At 35.6% G+C, this 17,837-nt stretch overlaps 1 protein-coding gene across 5 annotated transcripts; it reads right to left on the reverse strand.

Moving 5' to 3' along the window:
• Positions 1–1,756: 1,756 nt before the first annotated feature.
• On the reverse strand, positions 1,757–11,703 carry LOC111372226. Of its 5 annotated transcripts, none has more exons than XM_022994455.1 (19): positions 11,428–11,703; positions 9,197–11,279; positions 8,715–9,110; positions 8,305–8,625; positions 7,800–8,240; positions 7,283–7,561; positions 7,135–7,206; positions 6,170–6,361; positions 5,927–6,082; positions 5,531–5,809; positions 5,252–5,452; positions 5,013–5,168; positions 4,331–4,531; positions 4,066–4,245; positions 3,777–3,920; positions 3,385–3,660; positions 3,069–3,308; positions 2,361–2,912; positions 1,757–2,240 (listed from the first exon to the last, which is right to left on the reverse strand). In XM_022994455.1, exons 1-19 carry the CDS (start codon positions 11,539–11,541, stop codon positions 1,972–1,974), a joined length of 6,552 nt encoding a protein of 2,183 aa, XP_022850223.1. In that variant the 5' UTR covers positions 11,542–11,703; the 3' UTR covers positions 1,757–1,971. The 5 variants fall into 5 exon arrangements, with proteins under 5 accessions (XP_022850223.1, XP_022850226.1, XP_022850225.1 ...); XM_022994458.1 differs by having other exon boundaries at positions 6,170–6,265; positions 7,283–7,570; XM_022994457.1 differs by having other exon boundaries at positions 5,531–5,761; positions 7,283–7,570.
• Between the last annotated feature and the right edge of the window lie 6,134 nt (positions 11,704–17,837).

Consider the following 17,837-nt stretch of genomic DNA (forward strand, 5'->3'; position numbering starts at 1 on the left):
CGAGAAATTATTGATCCCAAAAATGGCTCCAGTTGTGGCAAAATTTCCATGGAATTGCATTGTTAGACTTGTCTCCATTACAATCTTTGAGAATTCATCTTCACGGGAAAAAATTCATGTAGAGTCGTATGGAGGCGGATCTAGGGACAGGCCGGCTGTGCTAGAGCCCGTCCCTCCAATCCAAAGCTAATTAAAAGGAAAGATTCAAGTAAAAAAAAAAAAAAAAAAAAGATTATGTGTGGTTTTTATTTTTATTTTGGCTTGTCAGCCCGTGTTGACTAAATTCCTGGATCCGCTAAATGATAATCAGGTTTCACCAATATGATCAGAACAATGGATGCTCGAGGATACATTTGTGGTCAAATTAATAACTCGTACAATCAAAAGAAACAATAGCCAGAAGGAAGATAAAGCAAGGTATGCCATGACATTTGGATTTGGTCTTACACCACTTTAGATTGGGCGATTTAGATTGTGTCCCTTTGTGATGGTCCACGATTCTTCACCATACATCAACCGCATAGGAATGAACGCATCCATTCATCACATCTCTAGCCATGCAGATGTCACATGCTACACTATAACGACGCTAGCTCACGAACCACGATTCCGTCTCTACAAACCTTATGGTTCCTCAAGACTGTGTGTGTGAAGTTCAAAGTCCGTCTCCAAAGATCCCAATGCAATGAGCATGGCCCATGGCCTTGGCGACTACCTAAAGATGGCCTTGAGGGCAGACCATGACCATGCATGATGCATGTGAACTATTAGTATTAAATTACTCTGGTGTTCCACAATATAAATAAGTACGAACTTTTGTAACATTTCAATGTTGGATTAATACCATCATTTTTCACTTTAAAAAAAAATAAAGATTTAACGGGTTTCATTATCAAATTATCTTTTAATTAAAGATCTTTTCAATGGAAAAATTACATAGTTATCATAGTTTCAAGATACACTTTCAAATTTAAGAAACTAATGCAATTCCTTTAAAAACTAAGTGGTAGTAATTAAATAGGATAAAGTTGCAATGACATACAATATATGATTACAATTACGTATTAGTCACAAATCGCAAAGCATTACGGTTATAAAGATAACAATTGTACCACCCATATTGACCAACAACCTAACATTTGGACTCATGGTAGGTGGCGACTTGGGCTGATTAAGAAAGAACGGATAGAGACATTGAGAAGGATTTTGGTCGGAGTTGGTAAAGAGTCATAGATTTCGTTTGTGTGGGCAAGGGTGTGGAGCATACATGGGATGCAATGTTGGGGTGGATCCACCTACTTTTTGAAAGATAAATCTTTGTACCTGATTATTGAAATGAGAACTTAAAAAATAGGTTTGTCTGCATTTTCCTCTTTTATCAATTCACACAATTAATTTCAATAATCTAAACAGTAAATAATCCAATTGAAACCCAATTTATTCCAACAATATTAGTTTCAAGAAAAGTTTCAAAAACTGAATCCAAAGAAAATCGAAGATCCTCAACATATTTGTTCTCATGTATGAGCTGAGCTGAGCTCAAGCTCATGCTCCAATGAGCCCAAGGGACTAGCCAAGCTCATACGGCCAACTTAGCTCAGCCATTTGGCATCCCTAACTTTCACAAACACACCTTTTACTTAGGGATTAAAATATAATGTTTGCAATCACTCATATGATGTATTTACTCATTGAACCTAAAGACTTGATGAAGTGTTCTAAAACTATATGTTGGATTATACTTGAGTGTATGTAGTAGAACGAGAAAGCGAAGCATATTCAATTCAGAACTCAAATCATCCACAAAAGGTCACTGAATTGTTGGGGTCTTCAATAAACAAAATAGTGATACGAAGTGGACATAGACATGTTCACGAAAATATAGGCATGAGATATGCTTTCTTATATAGTAATTCCTAAATTTTTTTTTTATCCAAATACATAAATTACACAATGGGAAATCAAAAACCTCTACTTCCATTGAAGATCCTGCAAGGCACGTCTTTTAGCTGGTCTCACAATTGTTAAGTTACCAATATTGTCCCTCTTGCTATCTGGTGCATTCTCTTTCATATTGCCTCTCATGATAGCTTTATTAGGTGTTCCATGTATTAGAATGGTTCTTAAATTATTTGCAGTTGAATGCAGCTGGGATCCTGAGCCATGGCAGTCATTTTGATTATCCCACCTGCTCGAGTCGCTCTTCTTTCTCGATATCAATGCATTGTTAGCTGCATAATCTTAGGTACACCAAAAGAGAAAAAGAAGCTCAAATAAGCAAACAATATCATGTAAATCACTATGTCTAAACAGCTGAAAAACAAAAATACAATTGTGACAATCATTAAAATTTTGTATACCTCCATCTTTAGCAAGATCAGTGTATGCTTCCTTTGACTCGCGAGCAGATTCAACCAACTGCATTTCTTCTTCCACTTTTCTAGTTTTATTTTCAATTGTATGCTTATCATTTTCCTCATCAGCAATGACAGGTTTAAGATGAGATTGTGCTTGAGGCTCGACCAAGTTAGCATGTTCATTATCAATACTTTCTGCAACATGTCTCGGATCATCAACGCCAACTGATATAGTAGATTCAGAATCGATATATGCTTTAATGATATCGGCTACATTACTTTCCTTCAAGCTTTCTTGAGAGACAGGCAAAACTGAACCAGCACGGCTGCTACTCCTAAACTCAATGTTTTCTTCTGATTGACGATCTGGCATTGCAAATTGCTGCTTGATGAGCATAGCAGTTGAATTTTCTTCAACCTTTGTGCTATCCTTCAAATGACCATGTACCAAATTGAAATTCAAGGTATCTGCCCCTGAGTTTTCCACTTCTTTATTTTCTTTAAGGGGTACATGCATTTCCAAATAGCTTAACATAGGGGATTCAGCACCATAATCTGTGGATACATGTTCAAGTAAATAGTTAGAGAAGCTGCCATAGTTACTTGGAAGCATGTTATGATCACATAAGCACGACAAACTTGTCAATCATCAAAAGAAAAAAAAAATACCTTTGACGTTTGTTGTAGATTATTTTATAGACTAGCACTAACCTTCATCCATATCATCCACATTTTGAAAAATGTTGTTCATCTCCTTTGCCTCTGCAGATATGCTGGGAGTTTCACCATTGTCTGAACGTTCATTTAGTTCGTGGCACCCAGCACTTTGCTCCATGGCCATTTCGCTATTAGCATTCTGCTCTATTGCACTTGCATTACTTCCAGAAGTTTGATTCTCCTTCCAGGATGTAACACTTTTGACTGGTGTTGCAAACAGCACTTTAAGTAGATCTTTTATGCATACACCCAAATAAAGAAATAAGATATTGATCGTTGAAATTACTAAATAAAAGTATAATGAACAAACCTTCCGAGCCCACATCAGAACTGGTTTCAGATACTTCTTGAGAGGGAGTTTGTTGAACTGCACATTTTTGTACTGTTTTCTCATTCTTGCTTTCTTTTTCTCCTTCTGTTTCTTGAAAATTCCTGTTATAGAATTCAGCACTAACCATCTTGGACACAAATTTGTCTGCAGACATAGTCACATCTGCTATTTCAGGTCCATGACAGGAGGTTTCATTTGGTGGACCAGGATTAGTGCTATCTATTGGTGTATCAAAGAGATTACTGAATTCATGTTCTGCACAAAAAATGAAAAATAAAAATAAAACAATAGGTTGTGCACAACTATTTGGAAATTGTTACGAGCAAATGACAGGTGAAAATATGGGGATGACAAATAATTAGACTCTTCACCTTTATATGACACCATATTGCCAGTATGTTCAATTTGAATTCTACATTCCTCTTCATCTGTATTGTGAGACTTCATTTGGCTGTAACTCTCAAATCCAAGTTTGTTGCAAGCACTATCCATATACATAGCTACATCCCCGATTTCTGCAATATCATAACCGTTTTCTTTTTTCATTAAAGATATAATTATTGACTGGTAAATTAAATGAATTCTAAAGTTAATCTAATAAGAAGCTACAGATAAAGTGGGCATAGTGAGATTTATCCAATAAAAGATGGTGAAACTAACCATTTCTGTATTTACTGAAGCTCTCATCTGCTTGACTAAAAATTCCATGTTGTCCCTTGCTAGCATTCTTGTCCAAAGACATTGTATCCCCAGCCGCTTTGCTTCCAATTCTCCAATCTTCCTTCTCCTGGGTGGTATTTACAGCACCAGCAGGGGTATCAAATAGACCTTTAAGCAGTCCTGTTACGGCAAACAAAGTGAAAGAATGAAAGTGCAATGTAGAAGAAATCACAACCAAATGAAAATTGTTCAGTTTAGGCCTCACCTGGCTCATTTGCATCTTCTTCAGGGCTCTCATTTGATCGCCTGAGGATTCCATACTTTCCCTTGCTAATAGTACTGTGTGCAGATGTTGCCTCCGCTGCTGTTTTACTTTCCATACTCAAAGCTTCGCTCTCTTGTAGAGTGTTTGCATCACCAACACTTGTTGCAAATGGACATTTAAAGTCATCTGTTGCAGCAGGAGCTGGAATGGAAGAAGATCCTTGTAAGAAATTACAAGAAACAAAACATTTCAAAAATTGCATACTGGAGATGCTTTCACATTTCTAAGAACCAATGTCGAGGTGAAGGGTTTCTATTATTTTAGCATTACTCTCTGCTTTGACCAAATTTCTTCTCCAAAGCCATCTGCATCAATCTCTTCTCCTCTAATGACCCCTCTACCAGATGCATCAATTTTCTCAGAATCTATGCTTTCTGTTGCTGATCCAAAATGGCTTTCAAACTCCATTTTGGTGCAAGCAATATCCCTAGATATGGTTACATCCAAAATTTTCACAGGATCGTGATCATGTTTTTCTTCACTAGTTTTTGCATTATTGGCTGGCAAAGTGAATAGATTTTGCAGATGATTCTTCGAAAGATTAGAAATGATGAATAATGAACATATTGAGAAATGAGAACTATCCTGTAAAAAAATGGTGAATATTGATAACTGAACTAACCATTCTTGTCTTTGTTGCTCTGGTCAGCTCCCTTGCTAGTAGTCTTGTCCAAAGACATTATATCCCCTGCCGATTTACTTCCAGTACTCCAGGCATCCTTCTTTTGGATAATATTTGCATTACCAAGAGGGGTAGCAAATAGGTTTGTTAGTAGTCCTGTTGCAGCAAACAAATTGAAAGAATGAATGTGCTACCCAGAAGAATTCACTATCTAATGAACAAAAAGGTTTACGCCTAACCTGGCATATTTCCATCATCTTCGGGGCTCTCATTCACTTGACTGAGGATTTTATAATCTCCCTCGCTAATAGTACTGTGTAAAGACATTGCTTCCCCTGCTGTTTTACTTACAGTACTCAAAGCGTCATTCTCTGGTATAGCGTTTGTATCACCATGTATTGCGAATGGAACTAATAATTCTTCATTGGTTGTAGCAGGAGCTGAAATGGAAGAAGATCCTTGTAAGAAATTACAAGAAGCGAACCATTCAAATAAGAAGATAATGTAGAAGCTTTCACCTTGCTGAGCACCAGTAATGGGGTGAAGTGTTTCTATTCTGTTAGCATTACTCTGCTTCGAACAGCTTTCTTCTCCAGAGCCACCTGCATCAATCTCTTTTCCTGTAATGTCTTCGCTGACAGATGCATCAATTTTCTCAGAATCCATACTTCCTGTCGCCAATCTAAATTGGCTTCCAAACTCCATTCTAATGCAATCAATATCCATTGGTATGTCTACATCCACAACTTCTGCAGGATCATATGTGTGTTTTCCTTCACTATGGTTTGCATTATTGGCTGGTAAATTGAATGGATTTTGCAGTAGATTCTCTCAGAGGTAAGAGATGATGAATGATGAACATATTGATAATTATATTATAAAAGGAAAGACTGAATTTTGATAACTAAACTAACCATTCTTGTCTTCATTGAAGCTCTCGTCAGCTCCCTTGCTAGTAGTCTGGTTGAACATGGTATACCCTGCTGCTTTACTTCCAATACTCCAAGCTTCCTTCTTTTGGATGGCATTTGCAATACCAACAGGCGTAGCAAATAAATTTACTAGCATTCCTGTCGCAGCAAAAGCATTGGAAAAATGAATATCCTTCGTGGATGAAGTCATTACCTAATGAAAAAAAGAAAAACTTTAGGCCTTACCAGGCTCATTTTCATCATCCTTAGAGCTCTCATTCGCTTGATTGTGGGTTCCCTCATCTTCCTTGCTAATAATTGTGCGTACAGATGCCGCGAAATCTGCAGTTTTACTTCCAATACTCAAAGCTGTTTCCTTCTCTTGTATAACGTTTGCAGCATTAACATGTTTTGCAAGTAGACTTTTCGACTCTCCAACTGTAGCAGCATAATATCGAAGAATGAAAGACCTACCTTTTCTAGGAAGAAATTAATTTGAAAAAATGTTGAGAGAATATTGGACTATGTGTCGACCATTGATCAACCTAATATTGGGCATTTCATACATGTAGGAGATTGAAATAACATTCTTCCTGTGAAGAATTTATTTAGAAACCCTTTTGTGTGCAATGGAGGTAACGGGAAAAACTTGTATTCTTCTCCAGTATAATGAATACACTAACAGCAAGTGGAAAACAATATAAGTGATTGTTTGACAAAGTTTTTGATAAAAGATTTTAGTAAATTTTGATAAAAGTTGATGTAATATACGATAGAAAATTAATAAAAGTTGTAGGTCTCATGAAATTTGAGGTTAAAATTTAAGTTAGACCAATTGGAAAAAAAAAGGACTTTAGACAAATTTTATAACACAAGCACCGAGTCTGAGTTCTTTGGTCCTTTTCTTATTACTCGTTACTATTGAAACCAAAAGTGGGAATTAGATAGGGGTAGCAAAAGGGTTGAGTAGTTCGTCGGCTTGACTCGATCAATGAACGGCTTTGGCTAGCTTCGGGACGAGCTTGAGCCCAAGCAAGCAGGAGGTTCGCTCGACGAGCCGAACAAGCAAGCCTAAAGCTCACAAGCACACAGCTCGTAAAAAATGTAAACAAAAAAGTCAAAAAAAAAATTAAAAAACTTGAGCTTGTGGATAGATGGGCCGAGCCGGCCACCATTAGAATTAGGTTTATTACACAACAAATAATCCTTACCCGGAATTGCGTCTCTGCTTTTAAAAGGAGTGGTTAGAAGAAATGATTTGTCCTTGTCAACAGCAGCAGGACCTGCAATGGAAGAAGATCCTTGTAAGAAACTAAAAGCAAGCCATTGCAAAAAGTCCATGCCAGTAGATGCTTTCACCTTGCTGAGAACAACTGATGGGCAGAAGGATTTCTATTTCGTTATCAGTACTCTGCTTGGACCAGGTTTTTTCTCCAGAGCCAACAGCAACAAGCTCTTCTCCTCCAGTGTCCTTGCTGACTGATGCATCGATTTTCACGATGTCATCACACTTCCTATCAGAATCTACGGTCCTTCCTACTACAGCATCTTTTCGTATAATTGACAAACTGTTTTCTGCGTATAATTCCTTCGTAGAGTTAATCCCATCCTCTCTCTTTTCATTATGTGATTCTAGCCCTGCACTGCCTAAAAAATTCTTTCATCACACTATTATATCAAAGCACATCTAGCTAATAGTTAAAAGCAAAAAATGAGAGAGGAAATGAAATTTCAGCTTGCTTTTTTCTTCAGTATTAAATTGAACCTTTAAAACATACAGTGTTTTCTTTATTTTCACACGCATCAAAGAGAATTCAATTGGACCATACGGAATCAATGAATAAACCCAAAGGAAACATAAATATAAGGTGCTCACCTAGGGAGTTATGAACAGTATTTGGTCTAAACAGACTCGCTTCCATTGAACATGATTTACTTGCACTGATGTTAATTTCAGTACAATATCCAGACATGGCTTGGGAGGCTATGGAAGGAGAATCAGCAATCTTGCTATACATATCAGCATTCTTAAAGGAGTCTTCGCCATCACAGATATCTGCATCTTGTGGGATGGTCCTAGCGCTTTTTTCACCATCAAAAAGATTAGAAATACTAATTTGAGGGGCAGTCTCACGATTCCTAAAGCATTCATCTTTGACAATTTCAGCAAAATCTGAAAGGTTCTCCTCTTGAACAAAGGTTTTGTCTTCCTCAATCATATCGTAAGCCTCTTGATCTTCCTTTATTGTGCCTGATGGTTGCTTCTCTCGTTCTGATACACCCTCCAACCCAAAGGCATCAACGTCCTCTGCCGCCACTACATAACCAAATGTCAGTAATTATTAAGATGTAAGTTTAAATCTAGAAGAATTTTACCATACCATCAAATTGATCACTAGATGATAAATAATTGTTTCCCAAGATTGCTCCAGCTGAGGCAAATTTGCCACGATCTTCAATTATGTTATACCATGGAATGGCCGTGTTAGATTTGTCTCCATGACAAGGCTCAATAAATCCATATTTCTTTGAGAGTTCACCTTCTCCAATTTTAGCATACTCCATGGACTTCTGCGTCTCATGAAGAAATGCATCCTCTCCTATAAAAACATTGTCAGTGTCAGCACATATCCCGTCCTCGCTCAATGCCAGCTTCCTTTCCTCCAATATCCTTGCAGCCTTCATGCTATTAGCATCTCCCTCTATAGCACAGCCAGAAAATATTATTCAATATTTGAATTTAAGAAAATTTATACAGAAAATGTAGAGCCATATGGCAATCAGGTTTTACCAATATGATCAGCACAACTGATCCTTGAGGATACATTAGTTTCAAGGGAAGTTTCAGCAACAGGCTTAATAGAAAATCCAGGATCCTCAGCATATTTGTTCTCTTTTATGGAAGTTTCGCGTCCAGTCTCCCCACACGGATCAAGAACACCATCTTCAGTAGCTTTTGTGCAAGTATCTTCATTGTCTTTCTTAAATCCCTGATTTGATGCTGCCAAGTGGTATACATCACTGGGATAGCTGTAAATTGGCAAAGTAAGCTCATTGACACCTTCTAGTTCAACACGGTCCAGGTTATCTTCCAAAATATCAACTTCTTCTTCAACAACATTCAAACTTTGGTGCATGGTCGTGTAAGCGTCATTATCTACATCGGCCTCCATCGCTTCCAATTTAGCTGGAAATAAGTGAAAAATGAATTTACAAAATTTCACAAGCAATCTAGCAGCAAAACACCCAGAAAAAGCACAAAAAAATGCTTACTTGTGGATTCTGATTCATTGACGAGTGAAAGGCCATTAGTTGAAGAAATGACCCTAGAAAACCCTGAATTTCCTGTAATATTTAGGTCGCTCATATGTTCTCCGCCACCTAGCATATCAATGCAACTAAAATCCTCAGCTTGGTGAAACAACAGGGCTGCTGCCGACCCATCCTTGTTAGTGTTAGAGATATTGTCTTCAGAAGAATTCTCCACCGCAATTTCTAGTGAAGCATTAAACTTGTCCTCAACCTCCTTAGACTTGCTCACGGAAATTTCCAAATTACATTCTGGATTATCAATCTGCAAAATTACGTTTTCAGAGGATGAACTATTTTCTCTAATTTCCAATTTAGGATCATTAACTTCCATTGTATCAAAACTGCCAGCACTAACTTCAACAGAAGCATCCCGTATCTTTCCATGGGCTTTCCTACCAGATGTCTGTCTCGCATCACTCGTAATATCCATTGCAATTCCAGTACAGCTAAAGGCTGCATTGTTAGAGATTTCCTCAACTTGCGGCATGGACAACTGGGCATCTACAGAAAATGATTCTGCAATTTCTAACATGTCCTCTGGTGAAGCTTCCACCAAATTAGACATCTCCACTCTGCTTTTTTGCTTCCTTTTCTGAGCAATTTTACCCTTAACAGCTATATGAGTAGCTTTCTCACTTCCAATAGCATTTCGCAAGGACTGTCTTAGAGGCTTCTCAGTAGGGTCATCTTCAGTCTTTATAACGTCTTCTCCTGAAACGCAGAACCTTTTTCGCTTCCTTGCTTCGTTCTTTCCTAGAACATTAGCTTTTCCATCCAATCCACCCATCATTATTGCAGGTTCGTGTTTAGAAGCTATCCTTCTTGATCTCCTCGTATTCTCTTCTCTTGCTGTACCTGGCTGCACAAGACATGGCTTCCTTATAGGTTCTCCCAACTCACCATTCACAATTGTTGTATCATCCAAATTTTTGTGAGTTTCCACTACCGATTGGGATATCATAGTTCTACGTCTTGACCTTCTTGTAACTCCTGTAAGATGGACAACCTTAACATCCTCTTTGAGAACTTCAGTAGAGGTTCCCGTTTCTATTATTGTACTCATTTGATTTATATCCTTATATACTGCCAAAGGCTCATCATTTCCCATCTTTCCATGTGAAACTGTTGTATTCTGACGCATATTACTTCTCCTCAATTGAACTTTTGCAGGGTCTTCAAGACACAAAACCTCTTCAACTTCAATTCTCCCCTTGACCTCAACTTCTGTTTCAGTTGCATTGTCTGCATTCAAATTTGAAGCTTCCACTCTCAATTCATTATGCTTTTTTCTCGAGCATCGCCTCCTATCATTCTCATATTTCCTTGCACTCTCATCTTCAACCTTTTTGTCATTCCTTCTAGACCTCCTCAATACAATTTGAGGTTCAAAATTCACATTTTCCTCTACATTTTTCGTACTCTCCAAAACTTCTTCCTTCTCTTTCACATTTTCTTTCACACCCCGATCCACTATCTCTCTATTTCTCAAAGGCCTCCTATTAACAACTCTACTCTCTTCATGTTCAACAGTAGCAAGAACTACATCGTTGTCCACATCATTTCTCCCTCTATTATTCTCATTCGTAAAAAAGTCGACCAATGTTTGCCTTCTAGACCTCATAACTCTATCTGGTCTATCAATTTTTTTCTCACACGCCTTCTCAGTTTCTACATCAATTGAAGCTATGATATCTTTTACGTTGTCAATTTTTGTCAGTTTTCTCCCTCTTCTCTTCTCATTTACTCCATCCATCAACTTCTGACCTCTAGATCTCGTAACTTGACCCCGAATATTTATATTTTCCGCAACCACCTTCTCACCATTGACAATTTCAACAGCCAAACTGTTGTCTCCCAACGTCGTTTTCCGCCTACTTCTTCCTTTCACCTTCCTGGACCTCGTAAACTCAATCAATTCATGGTCTGGACTAAATCTTACTTTCTTAACTTTCTTATTCCCAACTACATCAGCTTCAGTTTCGCTCACATTATCATCCGGCCCCTTTAAACATGACCGCCCTCTAATCAAAGGCTTTTCTTTTTCCTGAATTAAACAAGAAATAATCACATTCTAACTCCGAAAGTAAATTTAAATTTATAGAACCAAGAAAAGTAAAATACATTAATACCCTAAATATCATCAATACACTAGCAACACAAGCGTGCACATACACTGAAACAAAATGGGTTACCTTGAAAAGTTCTGAAAGCATTTTGGCCATGTTCAGATTTGATAAGTTGGCAGGGATACTGTGTTTCTTGCATAATGACTGCAGTTCTTTCCGTTTCATAACATAAAAATCCATCTCTGCCGGTTGCTAAAACAAGAATTGAGAGGAAAAATCAAAGAAAATACAGTTTCTTTATGATTCATCCATACGTACAACCCGTCTTTGGAATTTGTAATTATGGGAGTGGAAATCAAGAGTTTGAAAACAGTATGAAGAGTACAGTAACATATACACGGTTCAAAAATGTTTAAATTGTTTAAATACGGTGACGAAATCGGTTTGAAATTTGAATTTTAACGGATTTTCCCGCTTTGTAAGAAACCACAAGACGAATCCGAACACATGCTCGCTTTACGCATCGACGCGTCTATGTAAAGAATTTTTTTTATTATTATTTTTTTAAAGTGGATAACACTTTATTGTCCGGACACGTGCAAGAACATGAATAGTTACAATTCTTGTGGCATATGGAAAGGATAAATTAATTGAAAAATCATATTCGTATTTCCACTGAAGGTGGAAATGGCTTGGGTCCAGCGGGGCAAGGAGCCCACCACACAATCATGGTTCGGCTCATTGGACGAGTCAAGCTCGAGCCGTTGGTTAACAACTTGAGCCTGAGATGGCTCATTGACCAAGATGCAAGGTCAAGTCCTGCAAGGATGACTAAAGTAAGCAAACAAGAATTTATTTAAAAAGGTTGAACCCCAATCCTAGAGGCTTTATGGCTCCGTCCCTAGAACTTTGTGAGGGAGGTAAACAAGAATTTATCTATTTGTACATCAAGTTTGACACCCTATGCATAAGAAATTTGCCCATTGATTTGAATTAATGATGTTAAAATCAAAGACCATTTAGGTTGCCATTGGACGAAATCAACGACTACCAATTGCAAATATTTATATTCCATATTTATCCTTGTTTGATGCTCTTTAAATATTTAGAGGGTGTTTGACACTCATTTTCATAGAAAAATGGATTTTAGAATAGTAATTTGATGGCGAATGTATAAATGAAAAATAAGGAGAAGTTTTTTATTTACGTGTAATATTATTTTAAATAACAATATGTGGTTGAAAAAGAAGAGAGAAAAATGGGAATCAAACAGGGCCTTAATAAAATTTTCTCTCTCTTCTTTTCAATTTCACATTATTCAATAAAATAATATTATACATAAATAAATAAAATTCCCTTTTTTTTTAACTACACGTTATTATCTTAAAAATTACTATTGAAAAGGCCAGTTGAACACATAACCCCCTTGGTTGTCGAGGGGTTGTTCAAGAAGACAATTTCATAATACATTTTATCAAAATTTTGCTTTATAACAAGGCTGAAACAAGGGCTAATTACCTGCCACATCCAATGACATACATATAACAAAATTGAGTAATTAAATCCTCATATTATACTTTAGAAGCAATGTATCTTCCTCTTTTAAGGGGTGTTTGAGAAACCTTTTTATGTAAAAATGTATTTTTAAATAGTAAATTGATGAAAAATGTGTGGCTAAAAAATAAGAAATTTTTTTTTATTTACATGTAATATTATTTTAATAAAAAATTTGCGGTTGAAAAGAAAAAAGAGAAAAATACATTTTGAAAAAAATGGGTACCAAACGGGGCGTAAAGCTATCACTAACTTTTTTATATTTTTAATTTTGAATGTCACGTGCACTTTCTTACCACTTCATAAGTCAAAATCAATAATTAATTTTAACTACATATTTTATAGGGTCCACAAATTTTTAATCACACATTTTATCATTTTTTATATAAATATATTAAAATCTTATTTTAATCCCCACCAAATAGGGGCTATATATTTTTTTTAAAAAAATCAATTCAATCGAACATTTTGTTCTAATTCTTAGAATAGGATGGAGAGAGCTCGGTTCTCAATTTTAAGATTCAAAAATTAAAATCAATCAAAATTAGTTAGTGGTTTTGATTAAAAATACCATTCACCGTCTATAGGTTTAGGCGTCAAGTGAGTCGATGGTATTTCAATACCCAAAATCATCTTTTATATTTCAAGTATTTCGTAAATATAATTATTTAATTCATGTAATTACTGGGAAAGAACTTGAAATTGAACCATTGATTCAAGTTTGACACTCCCCATAATATATATACAAGCACGCGCGCCAACAGTACAAATAATCATCCGAATATCTAAAATAAATACAAGAAATAAAATATGTCACCAAACACATATTTCAACACTTTTTTTAGTTCATCATAAATAATCACCAAATAGCATCCAATATTTACCATAAAATCATCCAATTCCTGTTGTGATTCTAAGTGTGGCGCCTCAAGAAGTAGCGGGTAAAGTGCGGTCAAGAGTGTCTATCAAAAATAAATAAATAAATAAAAACTGATATGATTCAATTATTTAGATGAATAAATTTGATTGACTAAAGTATTAACTACTAGCCTTGCAAACTTGCTACTCATGAGTCGGGTGGGTCATGGTGAACAAATTGTAAATTCAATTTTAGAGTCGAGAGATTTAAGATCCATTTCAAGAACTAAAAATCTTCGAGGATCTAGTTGGTTCTCAATTTAGCCCTTGCTTGAGCCACATTCTTTTGATAAAAATGAATTTTTGAATAGTGCATTGATGAAATATGTGTAGTTAAAAAATAAAGAAAAATTTTGAATTTAGGTTTAATATTATTTTATTGAAAAATGTGTAATTAAAATGATGTCAAAATATTGTTTAAAAATATATTTTTTTCAACACTAATGCCCAGTGTACAGAATTTGGGTCATAGAAGTTTTACAGGATCCCTCACTGTACAGGGACCCCACATGTATTTAAAATAAATAAATTACGTGTGCTCCACATATGTGTGTATTCTGAAAAAGGCTTGTAAAATTGACATCTGTACGTGAATCGTGGCTCTTTTTTCAAAGAGTTGAAATCAAACTGTCATTTTCCTAGAATCGTACCGAAACCTCCAATTTCGATTGAAAGATTCAATTTCGATTAAAATATTCATCCTTGCTAACTACTTCAGCAACAAGCATAGCCCAACTTGCCCACTTTTTTTTTTTTTTTTCTAATATATTTAAGAAAAGTGAATACATGGACATAATGCAACGATAATATAAGGTCGAAAACCTTCGCCCTTAGTGGGGCCTGCCTTCCCTATACATTGAATCACGCAGTTTGACTAACATTAAACCAGTTGACTCGATTCCAATTTGAATTATATACCAAACAAGCCCCTTTTTATCCCATTATTTCTAAATTATATTTTTTTCTCATTTATTTTCAACCCACATTTTTCAATAAAATAATATTACACACAAACTCAATTTTTTTCTTATTTTTAACTATATATTCTCCATCAATCTATTACTTCAAAATACATTCTTAGAAAATAATGGGGATCAAACAACTGTCAAATCTCTCAATCCTTGTCAATTTGTCAATGGATAGATATTATAATGGGAAAATTGCAACAACGGTCCCAAACCTTTTTAATTTTTACGGAATTTACCTTACCCTTCATTTTGTGCCAACAAATGCTCCTCACCTTTCATAAATATGCATCTGAAGTCTAAATGAATGATTTGATCGTTAGTTGACTAGAAAAGTCAAAATTTGACCAATCTGGACCAAATTAAAAAGGGTATAATGGTACTTTGTATTTCCCTAAATATTAACAATTAAATAATTAAAAAAAGAAAAGAAAAGAAAAGTAAAAACCTACCTCCAAACCCATCCTCCAGGTCATCTCTTGCATCTCTTCGCCGAAAACACTAAGACAACGCACCACACCAACCACCCCACCACAACCTCCACGATCACTTTACTACGTATAATCACATCATAACTAATTAATCGCTGTCTGGAAATCAATTCTTCTTTTTCTCGAGTTAATACATTTTTTAATGTTAATGATTAATCAATTCAAATATTATTTGAATAATTTAATGAGTAGAGTAATGAAAATATGTAATATATTAAATGCAATCATTATAAAGTAAAAACATCTCCAAACGACTATTTAAATATGTGATGTTTTTTCCCCTTTCATCTTCTTCTCTCAATCTCACTATTCAAGAAACCCATTTCATTTTTCATAATCAACTTCAAAAATCCCCTTTTTTTAGATCCTATTTTCCCTTAAACAATCATTTTTTCTGAGCCCATTGTAGTTCAAATTGAGCATCATGCTGGATCGATTCTTGAGCCTCCGTTGTAGGTGGCAAATCCAGAGGCTTATGCATAATGAGAAGTTGACGATGTTTTGTCCTTTGCTTACAGTAGTCGTTTTGCGAGGAAATTTGGGCGCCGAAAAATTTCGTATGTCGAAGAAGGACCTAGATGAGATTCGAGAAACGTTTTCATAGATTTGTAGGCGGGCCAAGCCACGCCGTGTGATGGAAGAGGCAACGACTGCTTAAAGAAAGAAAAATATAGTTCATTGACTGATGGTTCAAAAAATGGTAGTAATAAGGAAGATATTGAAGGATGAAGATGATGGAATAGAAGAATTTAAAATGTTTTTTGGTATGGATTTGTAGAGTGGGATGAGGTGATGTCAAGATCAGGTGGTTTATCCGGCATTATGTGGGTGGTGGCGAAGACAGTATAGGCGGTTGTCTGTGGATTTTTTATTTTTATTTTTTTTGGGTAGGGTACAGTGAGTGGGTGGTTTGATGTAGGGGGTTGGGGGAGATTTCTTACACTTTTTGATTTTTTTATTTAATTTTTTATGCAAAAAAAATGTAAAGTTGCCAATTTTGTCCTTTTATAATTAATCAAAATTGGAGTCAAAGTCAATTCTTTGATCAACTATCGGTCAAACTATCCATTTAGATCTCAGATGCATATTTATTATAAAAGGTTAGGGACGTTCGTTAGTACAAAATGAAAGTTAAAATAAAAATCTGCAAAAATTAAAAAAGTTTAGGACCGCTTCTGCAATTTTTCCTATTATAATCTAACAGATTTTCAAATCATATATCACGCCTCCCTTATGGCCTTATCCATCTTACTTTGTTTTTGAAATGGGTTATTTTTATTTTAATCATTTAGTAATTTAACAAGTTATACAATTTTTTCAAATTATTAATATTTTATTAATAACTTTTCTAACCATTCAAGTAGTAATTATATTTTGGTTACTTTCCCGGCTAAATTATGGTTAATTTTATAGTGTCAAAATAAATATATTTTTAACTATATATTCTCCATCAATCTATTATTTTAAAATACATTCTTAAAAAATAATGGGGATCAAACAACTGTCAAATCTCTCAATCCTTGTCAATTTGTCAATGGATAGATATTATAATGGGAAAATTGCAACAACGGTCCCAAACCTTTTTAATTTTTACGGAATTTACCTTACCCTTCATTTTGTGCCAACAAATGCTCCTCACCTTTCATAAATATGCATCTGAAGTCTAAATGAATGATTTGATCGTTAGTTGACTAGAAAAGTCAAAATTTGACCAATCTGGACCAAATTAAAAAGGGTATAATGGTACTTTGTATTTCCCTAAATATTAACAATTAAATAATTAAAAAAAGAAAAGAAAAGAAAAGTAAAAACCTACCTCCAAACCCATCCTCCAGGTCATCTCTTGCATCTCTTCGCCGAAAACACTAAGACAACGCACCACACCAACCACCCCACCACAACCTCCACGATCACTTTACTACGTATAATCACATCATAACTAATTAATCGCTGTCTGGAAATCAATTCTTCTTTTTCTCGACCATTTTCCCCTTTCATCTTCTTCTCTCAATCTCACTATTCAAGAAACCCATTTCATTTTTCATAATCAACTTCAAAAATCCCCTTTTTTTAGATCCTATTTTCCCTTAAACAATCATTTTTTCTGAGCCCATTGTAGTTCAAATTGAGCATCATGCTGGATCGATTCTTGAGCCTCCGTTGTAGGTGGCAAATCCAGAGGCTTATGCATAATGAGAAGTTGACGATGTTTTGTCCTTTGCTTACAGTAGTCGTTTTGCGAGGAAATTTGGGCGCCGAAAAATTTCGTATGTCGAAGAAGGACCTAGATGAGATTCGAGAAACGTTTTCATAGATTTGTAGGCGGGCCAAGCCACGCCGTGTGATGGAAGAGGCAACGACTGCTTAAAGAAAGAAAAATATAGTTCATTGACTGATGGTTCAAAAAATGGTAGTAATAAGGAAGATATTGAAGGATGAAGATGATGGAATAGAAGAATTTAAAATGTTTTTTGGTATGGATTTGTAGAGTGGGATGAGGTGATGTCAAGATCAGGTGGTTTATCCGGCATTATGTGGGTGGTGGCGAAGACAGTATAGGCGGTTGTCTGTGGATTTTTTATTTTTATTTTTTTTGGGTAGGGTACAG

This window comes from Olea europaea, chromosome 23 (assembly GCF_002742605.1).
Source record: "Olea europaea var. sylvestris chromosome 23, O_europaea_v1, whole genome shotgun sequence".
Taxonomy (NCBI): Eukaryota; Viridiplantae; Streptophyta; class Magnoliopsida; order Lamiales; family Oleaceae; genus Olea; species Olea europaea.